Source organism: Cnephaeus nilssonii (assembly GCF_951640355.1).
Source record: "Cnephaeus nilssonii genome assembly, chromosome: 23".
NCBI classification, from domain to species: Eukaryota; Metazoa; Chordata; class Mammalia; order Chiroptera; family Vespertilionidae; genus Cnephaeus; species Cnephaeus nilssonii.
Genome location: NC_137094.1, coordinates 15,525,284 through 15,541,019, shown reverse-complemented (window position 1 = coordinate 15,541,019; position 15,736 = coordinate 15,525,284). Strand labels below are relative to the sequence as shown.

Genomic DNA, 15,736 nt, shown 5'->3' with positions numbered 1-15,736 from the left:
GGGAAGCTCGGCTTTGAATGAAAGTGCTCTCCAAAGAGAATCTCCGTTTCAGCATTTTTATTTTTTATTTTTTTGTCCTTAGAAATGTGAGACGTCTCTGCCACGGAATGTACGGACTTGCAGATGAACGGACGGCTTGGTTATAAAGTGAGTGCGGGCAGACATTCTCACGTCACTATGCCCTTCGTGGCAGCTTTGCGCACTCTCTAAGGGAAAAGGATCCCATTTTTCTCACCCCATTAACCATGAGGGCATTTCTGCCCCGCGGCGTGGCTCAGTGGTCAAGTGTTGGCCTAGGAACCAGGAGGTCACGGTTCAATTCCTAGTCAGGCTCACTCCCCAGGGAGGGGTGTGCGGGAGGCAGCCAATCAATGGTTCGCTCTCATCACTGATGTTTCTCTCTCTCTCTCTCTCTCTCTCTCTCTCTCTCTCTCTCTCTCCCCCCTCCCTTCTTCTCTGGAATCAATAAAAATATATATATGTTTTAAAAAGCCCTAACTGGTTTGGCTCAGTGGATAGAGTGTCGGCCTGCAGACTGAAAGGTCCCAGGTTCGATTCCGGTCAAGGGCATGTACCTGGGTGGCGGGCACATCCCCAGTAGGGAGTGTGCAGGAGGCAGCTGATCGATGTTTCTCTCTCATCGATGTTTCTGACTCTCTCTCCCTCTCCCTTCCTCTCTGTAAAAAAATCAATAAAATATGTATATTTTTTAAAAAGACACAAGATCTGGAGTCGGGGGTGCGGGATGCTAACAAGCCACTTAATCTCTTGGGACCCCCGTTTCCTCGTTTTCAAAGATAAAGCTGAGGCGTTGGACCCGGGGACCTCTCAGGTCCGTGCCAGGACTCAAACGATCCCAGAACGCGCCGCCTGCTCTAGGTCTGCGGTTCGGCTGTGGACGCTCAACGCGGGGGAAACGCCCCATCTGAGCGGCGACCCTGCGGCCCCTGGAAGGACCCAGCAGCGGAGAATGAGGCTGGGAAACCCTGAATTACCATGACGCGCCTCCCCCTCCGCATCCCCCGCCATCACGAACACAGACCCTCCGGGCCGGGGACGACAAAACACGGAGATCACGGCGCGTGGGAAACCCAGCTCGTTAGCCACCGGGACCCCTCTCCCGGGAGCCAAGATTCCGGTGGCTTCTGTCCGTCACCGTCGGCTCTCGCAGTCCATGAGGGAGTCCGTCTAGGCGGCACCTGCTACCGTCCCGGATGAGTCAGAGGGAATATGAGGTTAGGAGAGGAACCCAATGTTCTCCTAATTAATATTCCAGGGAGCAAGATCAACTCCCGGGCCCCCGATCTGTCCCCTATCGAGCGACGATAGTAAAAACGCAGAAACACGGCCGACGTGCTGACATCGGCTGCAGGGCCCCGCCATCCAGCGCAGGGCAGAGACGGAGGGAAAAGTCGGTCCCGGGGATGCAGCGTCAGCACAAAAGGCAGAGGCAAAAGCCTCGTTAAACCGGCAGCAGAGCCGGGGCTCCGGGTGAGACGGCGAGATCTCCGTCATCCGAAGGGCCCCCCTGCGGATCGGCTCACCTCGTTCGTTCCTCCCGTTTGCAGCATTTAATAGGCGTCGCGTGGAGAGCGGAGAGTCCGTCTGCGGCCATCGGGAGCCTCAGGACTTACACATGAGAAGGGGGAGACGCAAATGGCTCCACGTTGACCGAAACGCTCCGAAATGCGGACAGAACACGGAGAACCTGGAGCCACGGGCCAGATCGCTCCTCGCAGGCGGCGGTCGCTCTGTGCCGAGCCGGGGGACGCGGTGCCCCTCTGGGACGCCAGGACCTCTCCAAGGACCCCGGCTCGGTCCGGTTCCAGGCGTGCTTCCTCACGTAAGGGGACCCCAGAGCCCCTGCGTGCGCACCCATTCCCGGCACAGAGCTGGCCGGGCGCTCTCCGAGCGGAGCCGGCTTACGGTGGCCCGACGGTCACGGACAGGGACAGCACGCCACCGACCGGGAGGAAAGGAAAGACCCGCGTCTCGGCCCAGGAAGAACAAGGCAAAAAGCGATTCCAGCAACAGAGCCTGTGTCTCCTGACGGACCGGGCCGGGCCGGAGGGACGCCTGTGGGGGAGGCCGGGCCCCGTGGGCTCCGTGCGCCCCGGTGTCTGACCACCCGGCCGACCTCCGCTGAGGGCCCCGCCAGGCCTGCCGCCCCTGATGCTCTGCGGGGCCGGGTCTCTCCGACCTGGAGGCCGCCTCTGGTTCCTGGGACCAGCAGTGGGCGCCACGGGGGCCGGGAGAAGGCGAGGGCGTCCGCGCACCTACCTTCACGGCGCTGAAGCAGAGCGCGTGCAGGGCGGTGGCGGCGGCCGCGCTCCGGGCCACGCTGCAGACGGCCGACGTCATCCCAGAAACAGCTGGAACACAAACAGCAACCGCCTTCCTACATCTCCGTCCCCCACAGCCAGGGCGCGGGGTCAGGGTGCGGGGTCAGGGCCCGGGGTCAGGGTGCGGGGAAGGCCGCGCGTTCAGACATCAGTGCCGGGGTCTGCATCTCACCTGCTCGGCCCAGAGGCCCCGTATGGGGGCGGCCACACGTGTCTGCACAGGTGCACACCGACCACACGCACAAGGGCACAGCCCCCGCGCACGGTCACACGCTCCCCTACGTGGGCAAACGCACACGCACCACCCTGACCCCCACTCACTCTCGTTCACACGCATCCCGGCGCGTGGATTTTCCAAGCAATGGCCAGCAGGGCCCCCGGCCCCCTCCACGGCTCCGAGAGCCCACCCCTCCCTGGCTCCTGCCTGGCTTGACCCAGCAAGGTGGGCCCCTCTCGGTTTGGCTGGGAGAGCCCCGTCGGGCCCGCCGTCGCCCTGACCGAGCCGACCTGAAGCAGGTTAGGGGCTCAGGTCGAGGAGAAGCCACCCTCCCGGGCCCGGGAGTTCCAGCCCGAGGCCGCGGCGCCCACCTGACCTTCAGACCCGGCCGCGGAGGAGGAGGAGGTAACGTACCGGAGCCCCCGAAGACCAGCATGTCGATTTGTTCCAAAAGGTAAACGCAGAAAGTGTCGATCTGCGGGAAGAGGCCCAGGAGGGAGATGGCCGGGAAGCAATACAAAAACCCTGCGGGGCACAGACAGAGGGACGGTGAGGGGGCGCTGCGCCTGGACCCCGCCGTGGTCCCCCAGCCCGCCCACCACGCCCCTCCCCATTGCCGGGAACCCCGAGGCCCGGGGCCGTCTAGGCTGAGCCCAGCGTGCGCGGCGGAGCCCGCGGGAAGGGTGCGGCCGCCCGGCCTGAGCGTGACCCCGGGGGCGCTGGGAGCGGCCTGGCCTTCAGCTCACAAGGCGGACGTGGGCTCGAGGCAGACGAGGGGGGAGAAGGCGGAGCAGGAAAGTGACGGGAACATGGAAAGCCCAGGGTGGCAGTTAGGGGGCTCTTCCTGCCGGGGAGCGGGGGGCAACCATCGGAGCCCAGGGGGGTCCTCGCTTTGCGTGTCTGTCCCCGGAGCACTCGAGTGGCGGGGAGTCCTGAACTTTGTGAACGTCAGCTGGGGCCCGGCCGGGTCGTTCCAAAGGGTTTTGAGCCCGGCCGGCGTGGCTCGGAGGTTGAGCATCGACCTATGAACCAGGAGGTCAGCATTCCATTCCCGGTCAGGGCACAGGCCTGGGTTGTAGGCTCGATCCCCAGTAGGGGGCGTGCAGGAGGCAGCCGATCCATGATTCTCTCTCATCATTGATATTTCTATCTCTCTCTCTCCCTCCCTTCCTCTCTGAAATCAATAAAAAAATTATTTAAATAAACAAACAAACGTCGGCTGGAGACTCAGAGTTTAGTCCTGACTCCGGACTCCACAGGGAGCCAGGGAGCCTGGTGATGAACCAAGAAACCCCACACGCTGACACGGGGGCCGGAGGGCCGCCTCCCCGGCCATCACAGCGCACTGGATGAAGCATCCATGTGCACACAGCGTGGCCGCCATTCTCATTCTATCTCTCTCTCTCTCTCTCTCTCTCTCTCTCTCTCTCAATTCCATTTCCGCCGCGTTTCAGAGAACCACAGAAACCGCGTTAGCAATGCTACGGCGCATCGGCCTTCCTGGCCGCCTCAGTGTATTGGGTAGAATGTCAATGGAGTTTGATCCTGGTAATCCTCAATAAAACAAAGGAAATTAGATTTGAAACCCAATAAGCCAAACACTGGGATTATGTCTAAACCCTATACATCAACTAGTCAACAGCGGGAGTAGAGGCCAGGGGGAGGGGAGAGGGGGGAGCAGCGTTTAGTTATTGCTGAAAACTCAGAAATGCAGGCTTTCCTGGTGGGATTGTGGGAACGGAGGTTTACGTGTCATTCTCTTGCTAACAGTGGGTTAAAAGCAAGTACGCGTGGGCCCATTTTGTGAGGAAAAGGGGACGTCACGGCGTGGCTGTGAGAAGGGGGCCTTCGCTCGGCACGGGGTCACAGTTTGAGGGAATTCGCTGCCATGTTTTCAGTGGCGAGGTCTGAACTACCGTCACGGGCCAAATAATGACATTCTGGCCAACAAAGGGCCACGTCCGTCCGTCCGTCCGTGGCGGTGGTACAGCCTCCCGCCGAGGGGTGTGGGCTGTGCTCCGGGGGCCGATGCGACCGCCTCAGGACACTCCTCAGAGCCACTCCCTTCGCTACGCGGCACTTGACGGTCCAGCGTGGAGCAAAAGTAGGTCTACAGTTGTTTGTAAGAAAAAATAACGCAATGATCTATAATAATAAAAGGGTAATATGCTAATTAGACCGGACGTCCTTCCGAACACCATTCCGGACGAAGCCGGGGCTGGAGGGAAGCCCGGGTCCTGGATGCTTCTTGCCAGCGGCTGGAAGGAAGCAATCCCAAGTCCCAGGTGCCAGAGGGAAGCCGGTGCCGGCAGCCGGGGGAAGGAAGGCCTACTCTTGCACGAATTCCGTGCATCGGGCCTCTAGTTAATAGATAATAATATAGGCCGGCTGGCGTGGCTCAGGGTTTGAGCGTCCACCTGACCAGGAATCGCACTGTGACCTCCTGGTTCATAGGTTGATGCTCAACCCCCGAGCCACGCCGGCTGGGCTCAAAACCTTTGGAACGACCCGGCACTGGAGGCTCTGGGGCCCCGGCCCCCACGGTCCCCCAAAGGTGGGCAAGCCCAGAGGAGAACGCACAGCTTCGCCCCATACCCTCGTGGGGAAGTCCCTCCCACTGGGGAGTCTCTCAGAAGGGAAACTGAGCCCAGACCCTCTCCCCCCCGCATTCACGCCCACATCTCCCCCCTCCCCCACCCCCCCCCCGGAGGCGCTCACCGAGGAGGACGTCCCTGGCGGACTGGAGTGAGCCCGGGGAGCACAGCGTGAGGCCGTACACGACGTAAGTGGTGGGGTGCCTGGCTTTGGCCCCTGCATCGAGAAGCAAAAGAAGGCCACACAGCACACAAAAATAGATTGGTCTGCTGTAGGCAATGATTTGGTTGTGTCCCTAGGAAACAAACACAGCGTCTGGATGGCACCTTTCCTTTTGGTGAAACGACGAAATTCTCGCAGTCAATCGCTTCTCCCCGTGGTCGGCAAACTCATTCGCCGACAGAGCCCAATATCAACAGGACTACGATTGACATTTCTTTGGAGAGCCACATTTTTTAAACTTAAACTTCTTCTCACGCCACTTCTTCAAAATAGACTCGCCCAGGCCGTGGTATTTTGTGGAAGAGCCACCCTCAAGGGGCCAAAGAGCCGCATGTGGCTCGCGAGCCGCGGTTTGCCGACCACTGGCTTATACCATAGAAGACGACCTACACCATAAAACACATCCCCCCCCACCCCTCCCATAACCCATACACTCAAAATACCTAAAAAAGGAGGGAGTGGGGGGAGGATGCCGATTCTGTCAACTAAGAATATCTAAAAGCATGTCTGACCTCTCAGATTCCGCAAGTTTACCACGAACTTAAACTACGTGGGCTACGCAGAGCTTCACTATTCGTAGGAAATAGAATTGCACGTTGTGGGCTTCCTTTTCCTACGTCTTTGAAAGCGAGACTACGCCCTAGAGCCGATTTGGCTCAGTGGATAGAGCACCGGCCTGTGGACTGAGGGTCCCGGGTTTGATTCCGGTCAAGGGCACATGCCCGGGTTGCGGGCTCCATCCCCAGTGTGGGGTGTGCAGGAGGCAGCCGATCCATGGTTCTCTCTCATCGTGGATGTTTCTCTCTCTCCCTCCCTCTCTCTCTAGAAACCAACAAAAACATATTTTTTTTTAAAAAAATGAGGTAGGGGGAATATCTTTGCCGTCCATGAACGACTTTGCGTATAACAAGTAGAGATGAAAGCGACAGGGTTTCAGATGTGAATTTTGAGCCGCTGCCTCGAACGTGTTATATTTAGAAACGCAATTTAAGTCGCCGCTGCCGCTGTCATAGCAGCGGCCCTGTTCTGAGACCGTCCTTGAATAGGAAGGGGGGGGGCGGGCTGTCCGTGGGGGCTGGCGAGGCCTGGCCCCGCGTCCCGGCTCGGTCTTCAAGGAATAGCTGCGCTCGTATGAAATTTCCTCTTGAATCCGAGTAGGTCATAGATTAATGGGTCTGGGAATACTGTCTCAGCATTAAAAAATGGAAACCAGGGCCCAAGGTAAGCCTTAATGCGTTTCTTATCGAGTGAAGAGCAGAGTGGACTGGTCGGTACAGAGAACCGCTCGGTGTACAGACGCACCAGCGTCTGAGATGCTGCTCCAAACAGACTCCGCCGGAGAAACATGATGAATTCGCCCCCCGCGCCCCCCCCCAACCCCATCCACTTGCCCTGGTTCTTTCACGGAAAGGCTAAAAACAGACGTTCGAGGACCTGGACGTCTTTGGCCGTGAACAAGTGCGAGATAGCATCTTGGGTCGGCCACGTCACACTCTACCTCCTGGGTGTGGGGACACTTCCTTTGAACTCGTCATTTCTGGGCGAAACCCTAAGGCTCCCTTAGAGAGAGGCCGCCCTCGCCCCACTCACGCTTCATCTCACTTCCCGGACACACCCGGGTCCCCGCGCGCTTCCGAGAGTGCCGCTAACACGAGGCATGCGAGTCGCCTTTATCTGCCGTGGCTCCTAAGTGCACCTGCTAATGAAAGTTCCCTGCTCGCCGTCCTTTCTTCCTTCCTTCACGGGCGAATCAATCATCGAAAGCCCCCAGATGGACTGTTTTCATATATATATATGCACTGAGTGGCCAGATTATGATGATCTCTGAACGCATAATAATCTGGCCACTCAGTGTGTGTATGTATATATGTATATGTGTGTATATATATGTGTGTGTGTGTGTATATATATATATATATATATATATATATATATGCCCGGTGCATGAATTTGTGCATGGGTGGGGTCTGGCCAGCCTGGCCAGGGGGAGGGGACATGGGCGGTTGGCCGGCCTGCCTGCTGGTCGAACTCCTGGTCGAGGGGACAATTTGCATATTAGCCTTTTATTATATAGGATATACACTGAGTGGCCAGATGATTATGTGTTCAGAGATCATAATAATCTGGCCATTCAGTGTATATATACATATATACGTATATATATATATATATATATATATATATATATATATATACACACACACACACACACACACACACATATATATATATATATATATATATATATATATATATATATATATTGACTTCAGAGGGGAATGGAGAGGGAGAGAGAGAGAGAGAGAAACATCCACGGTGAGAGAGAATCATGGATCGGCCGCCTCCTGCACACACCACACTGGGGATGGAGCCCACAACCGGGAATCGCAGTGACCTCCTGGTTCCTAGGTCGATGCTCAGCCACGGAGCCACGCCGGCCGGGCTCCCTTTTGCCTTCTCAGTAGATGTTGGCCATTCCCTGTCTCCAACCCAAGCAGACAAGACAAGCAACGTGTCTCCCGGGAAACTCACGTGGATCGGCGAGGCGGGGTCCGGCTGGACGCTCTGGAACACAAAGCAGAAGGGCCTGCGTCAGCATCCCACGGGCTCACGCGCACACCGTGAGGGGTTGCGGGGGGCGGGGGGGGGGCCTTGCCTTGAGCAGGGAGTACTGGCAGCCGGCCATCACCAGGCAGAAGAGCAGCACCCACAGGTCCTTGCAGAAGCCGCGGCTCAGCGTCACGAAGCCCAGCAGCGACACCAGGACGACCAGCGAGACGGCCAGCACGTTCTCCCCGACGTCCTCCGTGCTGCGGGGACAGGGAGGCACGGGCAGAGGGGGGCGCGGTGGGCGTGTCTGCGTGTCACCAGAGAACCCCGCGGGCTCCGAGCAGACGACCCCGACAGCCGGGTGGTTCTCTCCGCGCCTTCACGCCTGAAGGCTTCTCTCTTTCTTTTTTTTAACACGATCATAACTTTTTAAAAAATCTTTATTGTTGAAAGTATTACCTAGTTCCCCTTTCTTCCCCGCCACTGACCCCTCCAGCCTGCCCGTTTCTTTCTCTACAAACAAAATTTTAACCCCCGATTCCTCTTACTGAAAAGAATGAGGAATAAGCCCATGGGGTCCCCTTCGCCACTGGAGCGGGTTTCGTGGGAGAAACCCGCTCCTCCCACAACAGCGCAATGCGTTCCAGGTAGAGCCTCACTGGCTCCTTTAAATGGGGGGGAAGGGGGAGCCCGGCCGGTGTGGCTCCGTGGACAGAGCATCAGCCTGCGGGCCAAAGGGTCCCGGGTTCGATTCCGGTCGAGGGCACGTACCCCGGTTGCAGGCTCCTCCCCGGCCTGGGCCCTGGTTAGGGCACGGGCAGGAGGCAACCCACCGATGTGTCTCTCTCACATCAACGTTTCTCTCTGTCTCTCCCTCTCCCTTCCACTCTCTCTGAAAGTCAATGGGAAAATATCCTCGGAGGAGGATTAAAAAATATAACAAAAATGACGAATGGGGGGAGGGGGGTGTGTTTACACCCGGCTAAAGCCAAGGTTCATCTCCAGGCTCCCCAGCCAGAACCCGGAGCCCAGTTTCAGGGGCCCGAGAACTCGGGCCGGAGAGCCGACGCTGCGGAGGGTCTGGCCGAGGGGTCCTGAGCCCAGTCTCCTTGTCTGGCCTTCTCAGGGGAATCGGAAATGGAGGGGCAGGGTAGAGAGGTGCGCTCATCCACAGGTGGGGGGTGGGGGGCTGTCGGTGGGTGTACAGAGGACAAATGAGGGAGGGCCGGGGGGTGATACAAAGGGGCTGAGGGGCTGGTCACGGAGCCTCACTCAGAGGGACGGGGAGGCCCTGGGACGGGCAGGGGGGCTGAACGGGAGACAGTGGGGGGATCTCAGTGCCGGAGAAGGGTCGGGGTCACCTGAGGGAGTCAGAGGGCACAGGAGGGATGCGCAGAGGCTGGGACTCTGCTTTCCAAGACGGAAGGCATTGGCGGGAGGACTGGAGGCCGGAGGAGCGATGGGAGGGAGGGGAGGCATGGAGTGAGAGAGGCCAGCATAGGCGGGTCATTCACAAGGATTCTGAGTGTATTTACCACCTCGTCAAGTTTGGCTCATGTCCTGTTGGCCTTTCTCATTAAGTAAGATTTTTTTTTTAATATTTTTTCATTGATTTCAGAGGGGAAGGGAAAGGGAGAGAGAAAACATCAATGAAGAGAGAGGATCATGGATCAGCTGCCTCCTGCACGCCCCCACACTGGGGATCCAGCGCACAACCCTGGCATGTGCCCTGACCAGGAATCGAACCGTGACCTCCTGGTTCATAGGTCAACGCTCAACCACTGAGCCACGCCGGCTGGGCTCCTTCCTCCCATTTTAACTGCTAAGCGACCACGTCTTTCCTGGTCCGGATCGCACTGCGCCGACAGGTTTGCAGCACGAGCGTGTGCGACCTGAACGTGTTCCCGAGAACCTCAGCGACCGTGTGCCCCCGACAGGCGTGCACCTGCGCCCGGCCACGCGCCCGGCGTGTCCTCTGCCGCTCGCTCGCTCGCCTGCAAGCTCGGCCCCTTACCGGTCCAGCAGCGCCAGCAGCGCCAGGCGGTCGTACCAGACCTTGACCCACTTGCCGGGGAAGATGAGGAACTTGTAGAACTGGTCGCGGCTGAACTTCCCTGGGGCTGACGAGCAGGACGAGGCTTCCAGGTCCTGGCTCCGGTGCTGCCGGACCCGGAGAGAAGAGAGAGATGGTTCACTGACGTGCGGCTGCCCGAGAGGCACCTCGTCGTGTGAGAGAACAAAACGCAGATGCTCGCCCTGACCGGTGTGGCTCAGTGGATAGAGCGTCGGCCTGCGGACTCAAAGGTCCCAGGTTCGATTCCGGTCAAGGGCATGTACCTTGGTTGCGGGCACGTCCCCAGTAGGAGGTGTGTAGGAGGCAGCTGATGGATGTTTCTCTCTCACCGATGTTTCTAACTCTCTCTCCCTCTCCCTTCCTCTCTGTAAAAAATCAACAAAATATATTTTAAAAATAAATAAAATAAAATTGACCTCTGCCTCGCCGCGTGGGGGTCTCCGGGACGGATATAGTGACGCAGCCACGGCCCAGGGACGTGACACTCGGGCCAGACCTGCCCCACGCTGCCAGGCATCCCACTGGCAACGGGGCTCAGACGCCTGCCCCCGGGAGGCTCCCGCACAGCGAGGGGGGATGTACCCGGCGGGGGGAGGGGGGCGGAGACGTACCCGGGGGGTGGCCGGCTGGGTCCTCTGCGCCACCATCAGCAGCAGCTGCTGCTGGAGCGGGCTCACCGCGGCGTCCCCCGAGGAAGGGTCGGGGCTCCCCGAGCTGGTGCTGGAGGAGCTGACCGGAGCGTCTCTGGGGGGGAAACAGAGCTGGTTACCCCCTTCTGTTGTAGGGGGTCACGTGTGTCACACACAGCGCGGGGCGCTGGGGACCCCAACGTGGGCAGTGAGGCAAGGAGGATGGAAGTGTGTGTGCAGAGCCACTTCCGGACAATCGCCCGGGCTGTCGGGGTGTGTGAGCCCCCAGGACCGTCAAGGTGACAGCCTTCACGCTCTCTGTTTTTTTTAAATATATTTTTATTGATGTCAGAGAGGAAGGGACAGGGAGAGAGAAACATCACTAATGAGAAAGAATCATAAATCTGCTGCCTCCTGCACGCCCCGCACTGGGGATGGAGCCTGCAACCCGGGCATGTGCCCTTGACCAGAATCGAACCCTGACCTCCAGGTTCCTAGGTCGACGCTCAACCCCTGAGCCACGCCAGCCGGCTCTCTGTCTTCTTTTATTTGTACCTCTTTGCTGCTCATTCTCCCCCATTAAAGCTTTAGATCAGGGTTCCTCACAAACTTTTTAAACAGGGGGCCAGTTCACTGTCCCTCAGACCGTGGGAGGGCCGGACTATAGTTTAAAAAAAACTATGAACAAATTCCTATGCACACTGCACATATCTTATTTTGAAGTAAAAAAACAAAACGGCAAAAACACCCGCATGTGGCCCGCGGGCCGTAGTTTGAGGACGCCTGGTGTAGGGCATCTCAATAAAGCAGCCCCCTTTTGAAAACTCCGGCCTGTTATTTAGACTTTTAACAGGGATTCTTGTTTTAAAGTCTGCAAACAGCTCTTCTTTCCTAGGACAGCAACACTCATCTGTGCGTTTGAGATAAAGGAACGGCAGAGGGGGAGCCGGGCAGGGCCGTCAGCACGGGGTCTGGGCGCCACCAAGTGGCCGCCGGGGCTGTGACCACCAGCGCTGAACCCCACTGCGTCCGGGCTTCTTCCCAGGGGGGCAGAGGAGGGGACTCAGAGGACACAAGTCTACCCAGAATGAGCGTTGAACACCTCCCACCCTCACGCCTCCTGCCAGGGTGAAAACGGAGCCTGGAAGCTGTGAGAAAACAAAGCGAGGACTGCAGGGGGAGGCGCTGAGCACAGCCACCGACACTCAGAGGAGAGGGCACGGCATGGGGGCCGCAGGAACGCCCCAACCGCTCATGGTCATCTTTTTCTTTTTTTTTTAAATATAACTTTTCATTGCTTTCAGAGAGGAAGGGAGAGGGAGAGACAGAAACATCAATGATGAGAGAGACTCATGGATCCGCTGCCTCCTGCACGCCCCACACTAGGGATGGAGCCCGCAAACCGGGCATGTGCCCTGACCGGGAATCGAACCCGGGACCCTTCAGTCCGCAGGCCGACGCTCTATCCACTGAGCCACACCAGCCAGGTCCAGGGATATAATATTAAAGTGCCTACTGCACTAGTAAAAATGCTGTAGAGGCCAAAACGCTGGAACACCAGTGAGCAGGGAGGACAGAAGGTGCTTAACCACCTTAAAACCCCAGAAAGTGACTCGTGAGCATGCTCCGAAGGGCTCCCACCTGCCTGAGATCAGGGTCTCTGCTCTCCAAGGTCATAGGGAACTTGAGTCCCTGCCCTGCCAGCTAACCTCAACCCGCGCATGTGCCCTGACGGGGAATTGAACCGTGACCTCCTGGTTCACAGGTTGACACTCAACCGCTGGGCCATGCCAGGGCCGGGCCAGATTTTCTTTTTCTTTTCACACGAAACCCACACGTGGACACCTACCAGTGGCCACGCACATCCACAGCCTCGCCTCAGCTACGGTCAGAAGCCGCCACGCGGCCGCTTGCAACCCTGAGCACAGAGCGCACTCACCCGGCGGGAGAGAAACCCTCGTGGCTTGGTGGCTGGTGCTGGGCGGGGCCGTCTTTCTGATGCCCAGACTTTAAGTAGCAGGATCTAATTTCTCCTGTAAAAACACACAACATGTCGGCAAAGAACGTTCCGCAGCGATCTGTATGTGACCGTTTCCGCTTATACCGTTTTCAAGTTAGAGGGGACGCGCGTGGAACTGCTGGGATAAAAACTGCGCCCTGGCCCGTGTGGCTCAGGTGGTTGAGCGCCATCCCGTTACACCAAAAGGTCGCAGGTCCAATTCCGGGTCAAGGGCACATGCCCGGGTGGTGGGCTCGGTCCCCAGGAGGAGGCGTGCAGGAGGCAGCCAGATTGATGTTGCTCTCTCACATCAACGTTTCTCTCCCTCTCCCTTCCTTTCTCTCTAAAATCAATAAACACTTTTTTTTTTTAATTGGCAATCTAGGTCCACTCCTCGCATTTCTCCATAGAATGTGGAAGTTAATCCATCTCATACTTCTCTGATGATGATGCTTAGACAGATTTGACTCCAGTTCCTTATCACTTGCTTTGGATTCATTTGTACCATCTCTTAATCCACTTTTATATATTCTCATCGTGCGTTTTTTTATATGTTCTCTCCGTGTGACAGTATGTTCTGTGCATGCTGGAACTTGGTGTTTTTTTGGATCATGTGCAAGAAGAGGCTCATTGAGCGTGTGGCTTTGACTGGCGGGCCACGCGGGACGTCCCTACCTTCGTGTTTGCAGCTGCGCAGGGCCACTGCCTGCCCGGTGACGAGAAGCAAGAGGGGGAATTAATGTGCCGTTCACTGAGTCTGCTAAAGAGGGTCAGGGTATCGGGGTGTGCAAACCAGCTCGCTTTGTAAAGGGTCTCTCCCCAGAAGAGGTTTCGGGGTTCCTTCTCCCGGTGACGCGGGGATATGATTAACTTTGTCGGGAGCAGCTGGAGTGCAGACGGGAGCGCTGGACGGCCACGTGAGGGGTCCTCCCACCAAGAGGAACGTTCGCCGTGACAGCCGCCGCCCTCGGGGCTGGGACGGGAGGGCAAATGCCTGTGTCGTTTGCCTGGCGCTGCGCCAGCCCCGGGCCCTTCTCAGAGGCCAAGCACCTCGAACTGTAAACCGCTGCTCCGGAGATCAGGCACCGTGAGTGATGAGGATGAGGATGATGATGATGATGATGATTTTTATTTTATTTTTCAGAGAGGAAGGGAGAGGGAGGGAGAGACCGGGAATCAAACCATGACCTCCTGGTTCATAGGTCGATGCTCTACCCCTGAGCCACGCCGGCCAGGTTATCTATTATTCAAGCCGGGATCCTTATGAGAGTCAATTACGAGCATTCATTGATCTACAGGAGACCTAAGGCAGGGCCCATCCTTGAAAAAACTGGAGCTACAGAACTTTGAACTTGTCACCCAGTGACCCTCCCTCCCTCCCTCCTTCCCTCCCCCTTTCCCTCCCTCCCTCCCTCCCTTCCTTCCTTCCTTCCTTCCTTCCTTCCTTCCTTCCTTCCTTCCTTCCTTCCTTCCATCTTCCCTTCCTTCCTCCCTCCTTCCCTCCCCCTTTCCCTCCCTTCCTCCCTTCCTTCCTTCCATCTTCCCTTCCTTCCTCCCTCTCTTCCTTTCGCCCTCACTCTCCCCCTCCCTCCCTCTCCCCCTTCCTTCCTTTCTTCCTTCCTTCCTTTCATCTTCCCTTCCTCCCTCTCTCCTTTCCTCTCCTCTCCTCTCCTCTCCTCTCCTTCCTTCCTTCCTCTCCTTCCTTCCTTCCTTCCTTCCTTCCTTCCTTCCTTCCTTCCTTCCTTCCTTCCTTCCTTCCTTTCCTTCCTTCCTTCCTTCCTCCCATGTTAAATCCTCTTTATAGCAAGGCACCAAAATATACCAAGGTCACATTTCCAACATGTATCCATATGAATTGACTAGGTCCTGGCCACTGCCTTCCTGGAGTTCACCGCTGAGGGGGGAAATGCCCTCAATCGCATGACTGTCAGTCGATGAAGAATTACAGGCTGTAAGAGGACCCAAGGGAGATGAGAAGAGGGTGTTCGGGGAACACGAAGCAGGACCCGACCAGGTCTGGGGCGTTCAGGAAAGGTTTGCCTGGGGAACTCTCTTTGGACGTGAGATCTGAAGGGTGAACAGCGCCTGGTGGGTGCGGGGACACGGTGAATGCAGAGGCCCTGGGGCGGGAGGGCGTGCGCCCTGTTCCAAGAACCTTCTACGCGAACCATCGTGTAGGACGACGTTTCCCTGTTCCCAAGCCGAGCGCTCAGGCCAAGGGACCACGCGGGCTCCCACAGAAGCCGCCCGCCCGCCCCTCCCTCCTCATGGGGGGACGCGCTCCGCTCCGAAGGCTCACCGTGTCCGTCGATGAAGACGTGCATGGCGTCCATGGAGATCTCCTCCTGCGCGGACGTTTCGGGCCCGCTGATGACTTGCAAGACAGAGCTGTCTTGCTGGGACGTGACCCTGTAGATGATCTGTCTCTGTCTGTTGCCCTGGAAACTTAACACACACGCAAGGTTCAAACACTGGTAGGACCGGGGCGCCGCCGCCTCCTCGGCAAAGCCAGGGAGCCAGGCTGCCTCTCCCGGGCCCCCGGGGCGAAGCCAGGCAAGCCCGCTGTCCTTACAGGGCCGCCACCTTGGCAGGCTCCGTGCGCGCGGGGCTGGGGCTCGCGGGCTCCTGACTTTGCACGTCCGGTTTCCCGTGCTTGGCGTTGCGTCCACGTTCCAGGATCTCGTTCTTCCTCTCCTGGGAGCCGTTATCTGCAAAGCATGGCTTTACGTGTTCATGCGAGATGGAACCGGGAAATGAACGCGAAAGCATTGGGAAAGGAGTTTGCCCAAACCGAAACAAGGGTAGAGAGGACCTCTGAATGGCTCCTGTGAATTCAGAGCGCGTTTAAATATGTTTTTGGGCCCTGGCTGGTGTGGCTCAGTGGATAGAGTGTCGGCCTGCTGACTGAAGGCTCCCGGGTTTGATTCCGGTCAAGGGCACGTAACCTTGGTTGCGGGCACATCCCCAGTAGGGGGTGTGCAGGAGGCAGCTGATCGATGTTTCTCTCTCATCGATATTTCTAACTCTCTATCCCTCTCCCTTCCTCTCTGTAAAAAATCAATAAAACATATAAAAAAAGAAATAATAAAAAAAAAGAAATCTTTCATA

The 15,736-nt window shown here is 57.5% G+C and overlaps 1 protein-coding gene across 5 annotated transcripts in view; it reads right to left on the bottom strand.

Annotated features, from left to right (window-relative positions):
* Nucleotides 1–15,736, bottom strand: part of PCNX2 (pecanex 2) — a 62,017-nt gene that overhangs the window by 34,493 nt on the left and 11,788 nt on the right. For all 5 annotated transcript variants that reach the window (XM_079763558.1, XM_079763557.1, XM_079763560.1 and 2 more), the window contains exons 6-15: nt 15,201–15,336; nt 14,928–15,073; nt 12,569–12,662; nt 10,612–10,744; nt 9,941–10,086; nt 8,033–8,186; nt 7,909–7,941; nt 5,278–5,449; nt 2,974–3,084; nt 2,281–2,372 (exon numbers count right to left, since the gene is read on the bottom strand). In XM_079763558.1, coding sequence (XP_079619684.1) covers nt 2,281–2,372; nt 2,974–3,084; nt 5,278–5,449; nt 7,909–7,941; nt 8,033–8,186; nt 9,941–10,086; nt 10,612–10,744; nt 12,569–12,662; nt 14,928–15,073; nt 15,201–15,336 — 1,217 coding nt within the window. The remainder of the gene's footprint in view (nt 1–2,280; nt 2,373–2,973; nt 3,085–5,277; nt 5,450–7,908; nt 7,942–8,032; nt 8,187–9,940; nt 10,087–10,611; nt 10,745–12,568; nt 12,663–14,927; nt 15,074–15,200; nt 15,337–15,736) is intronic.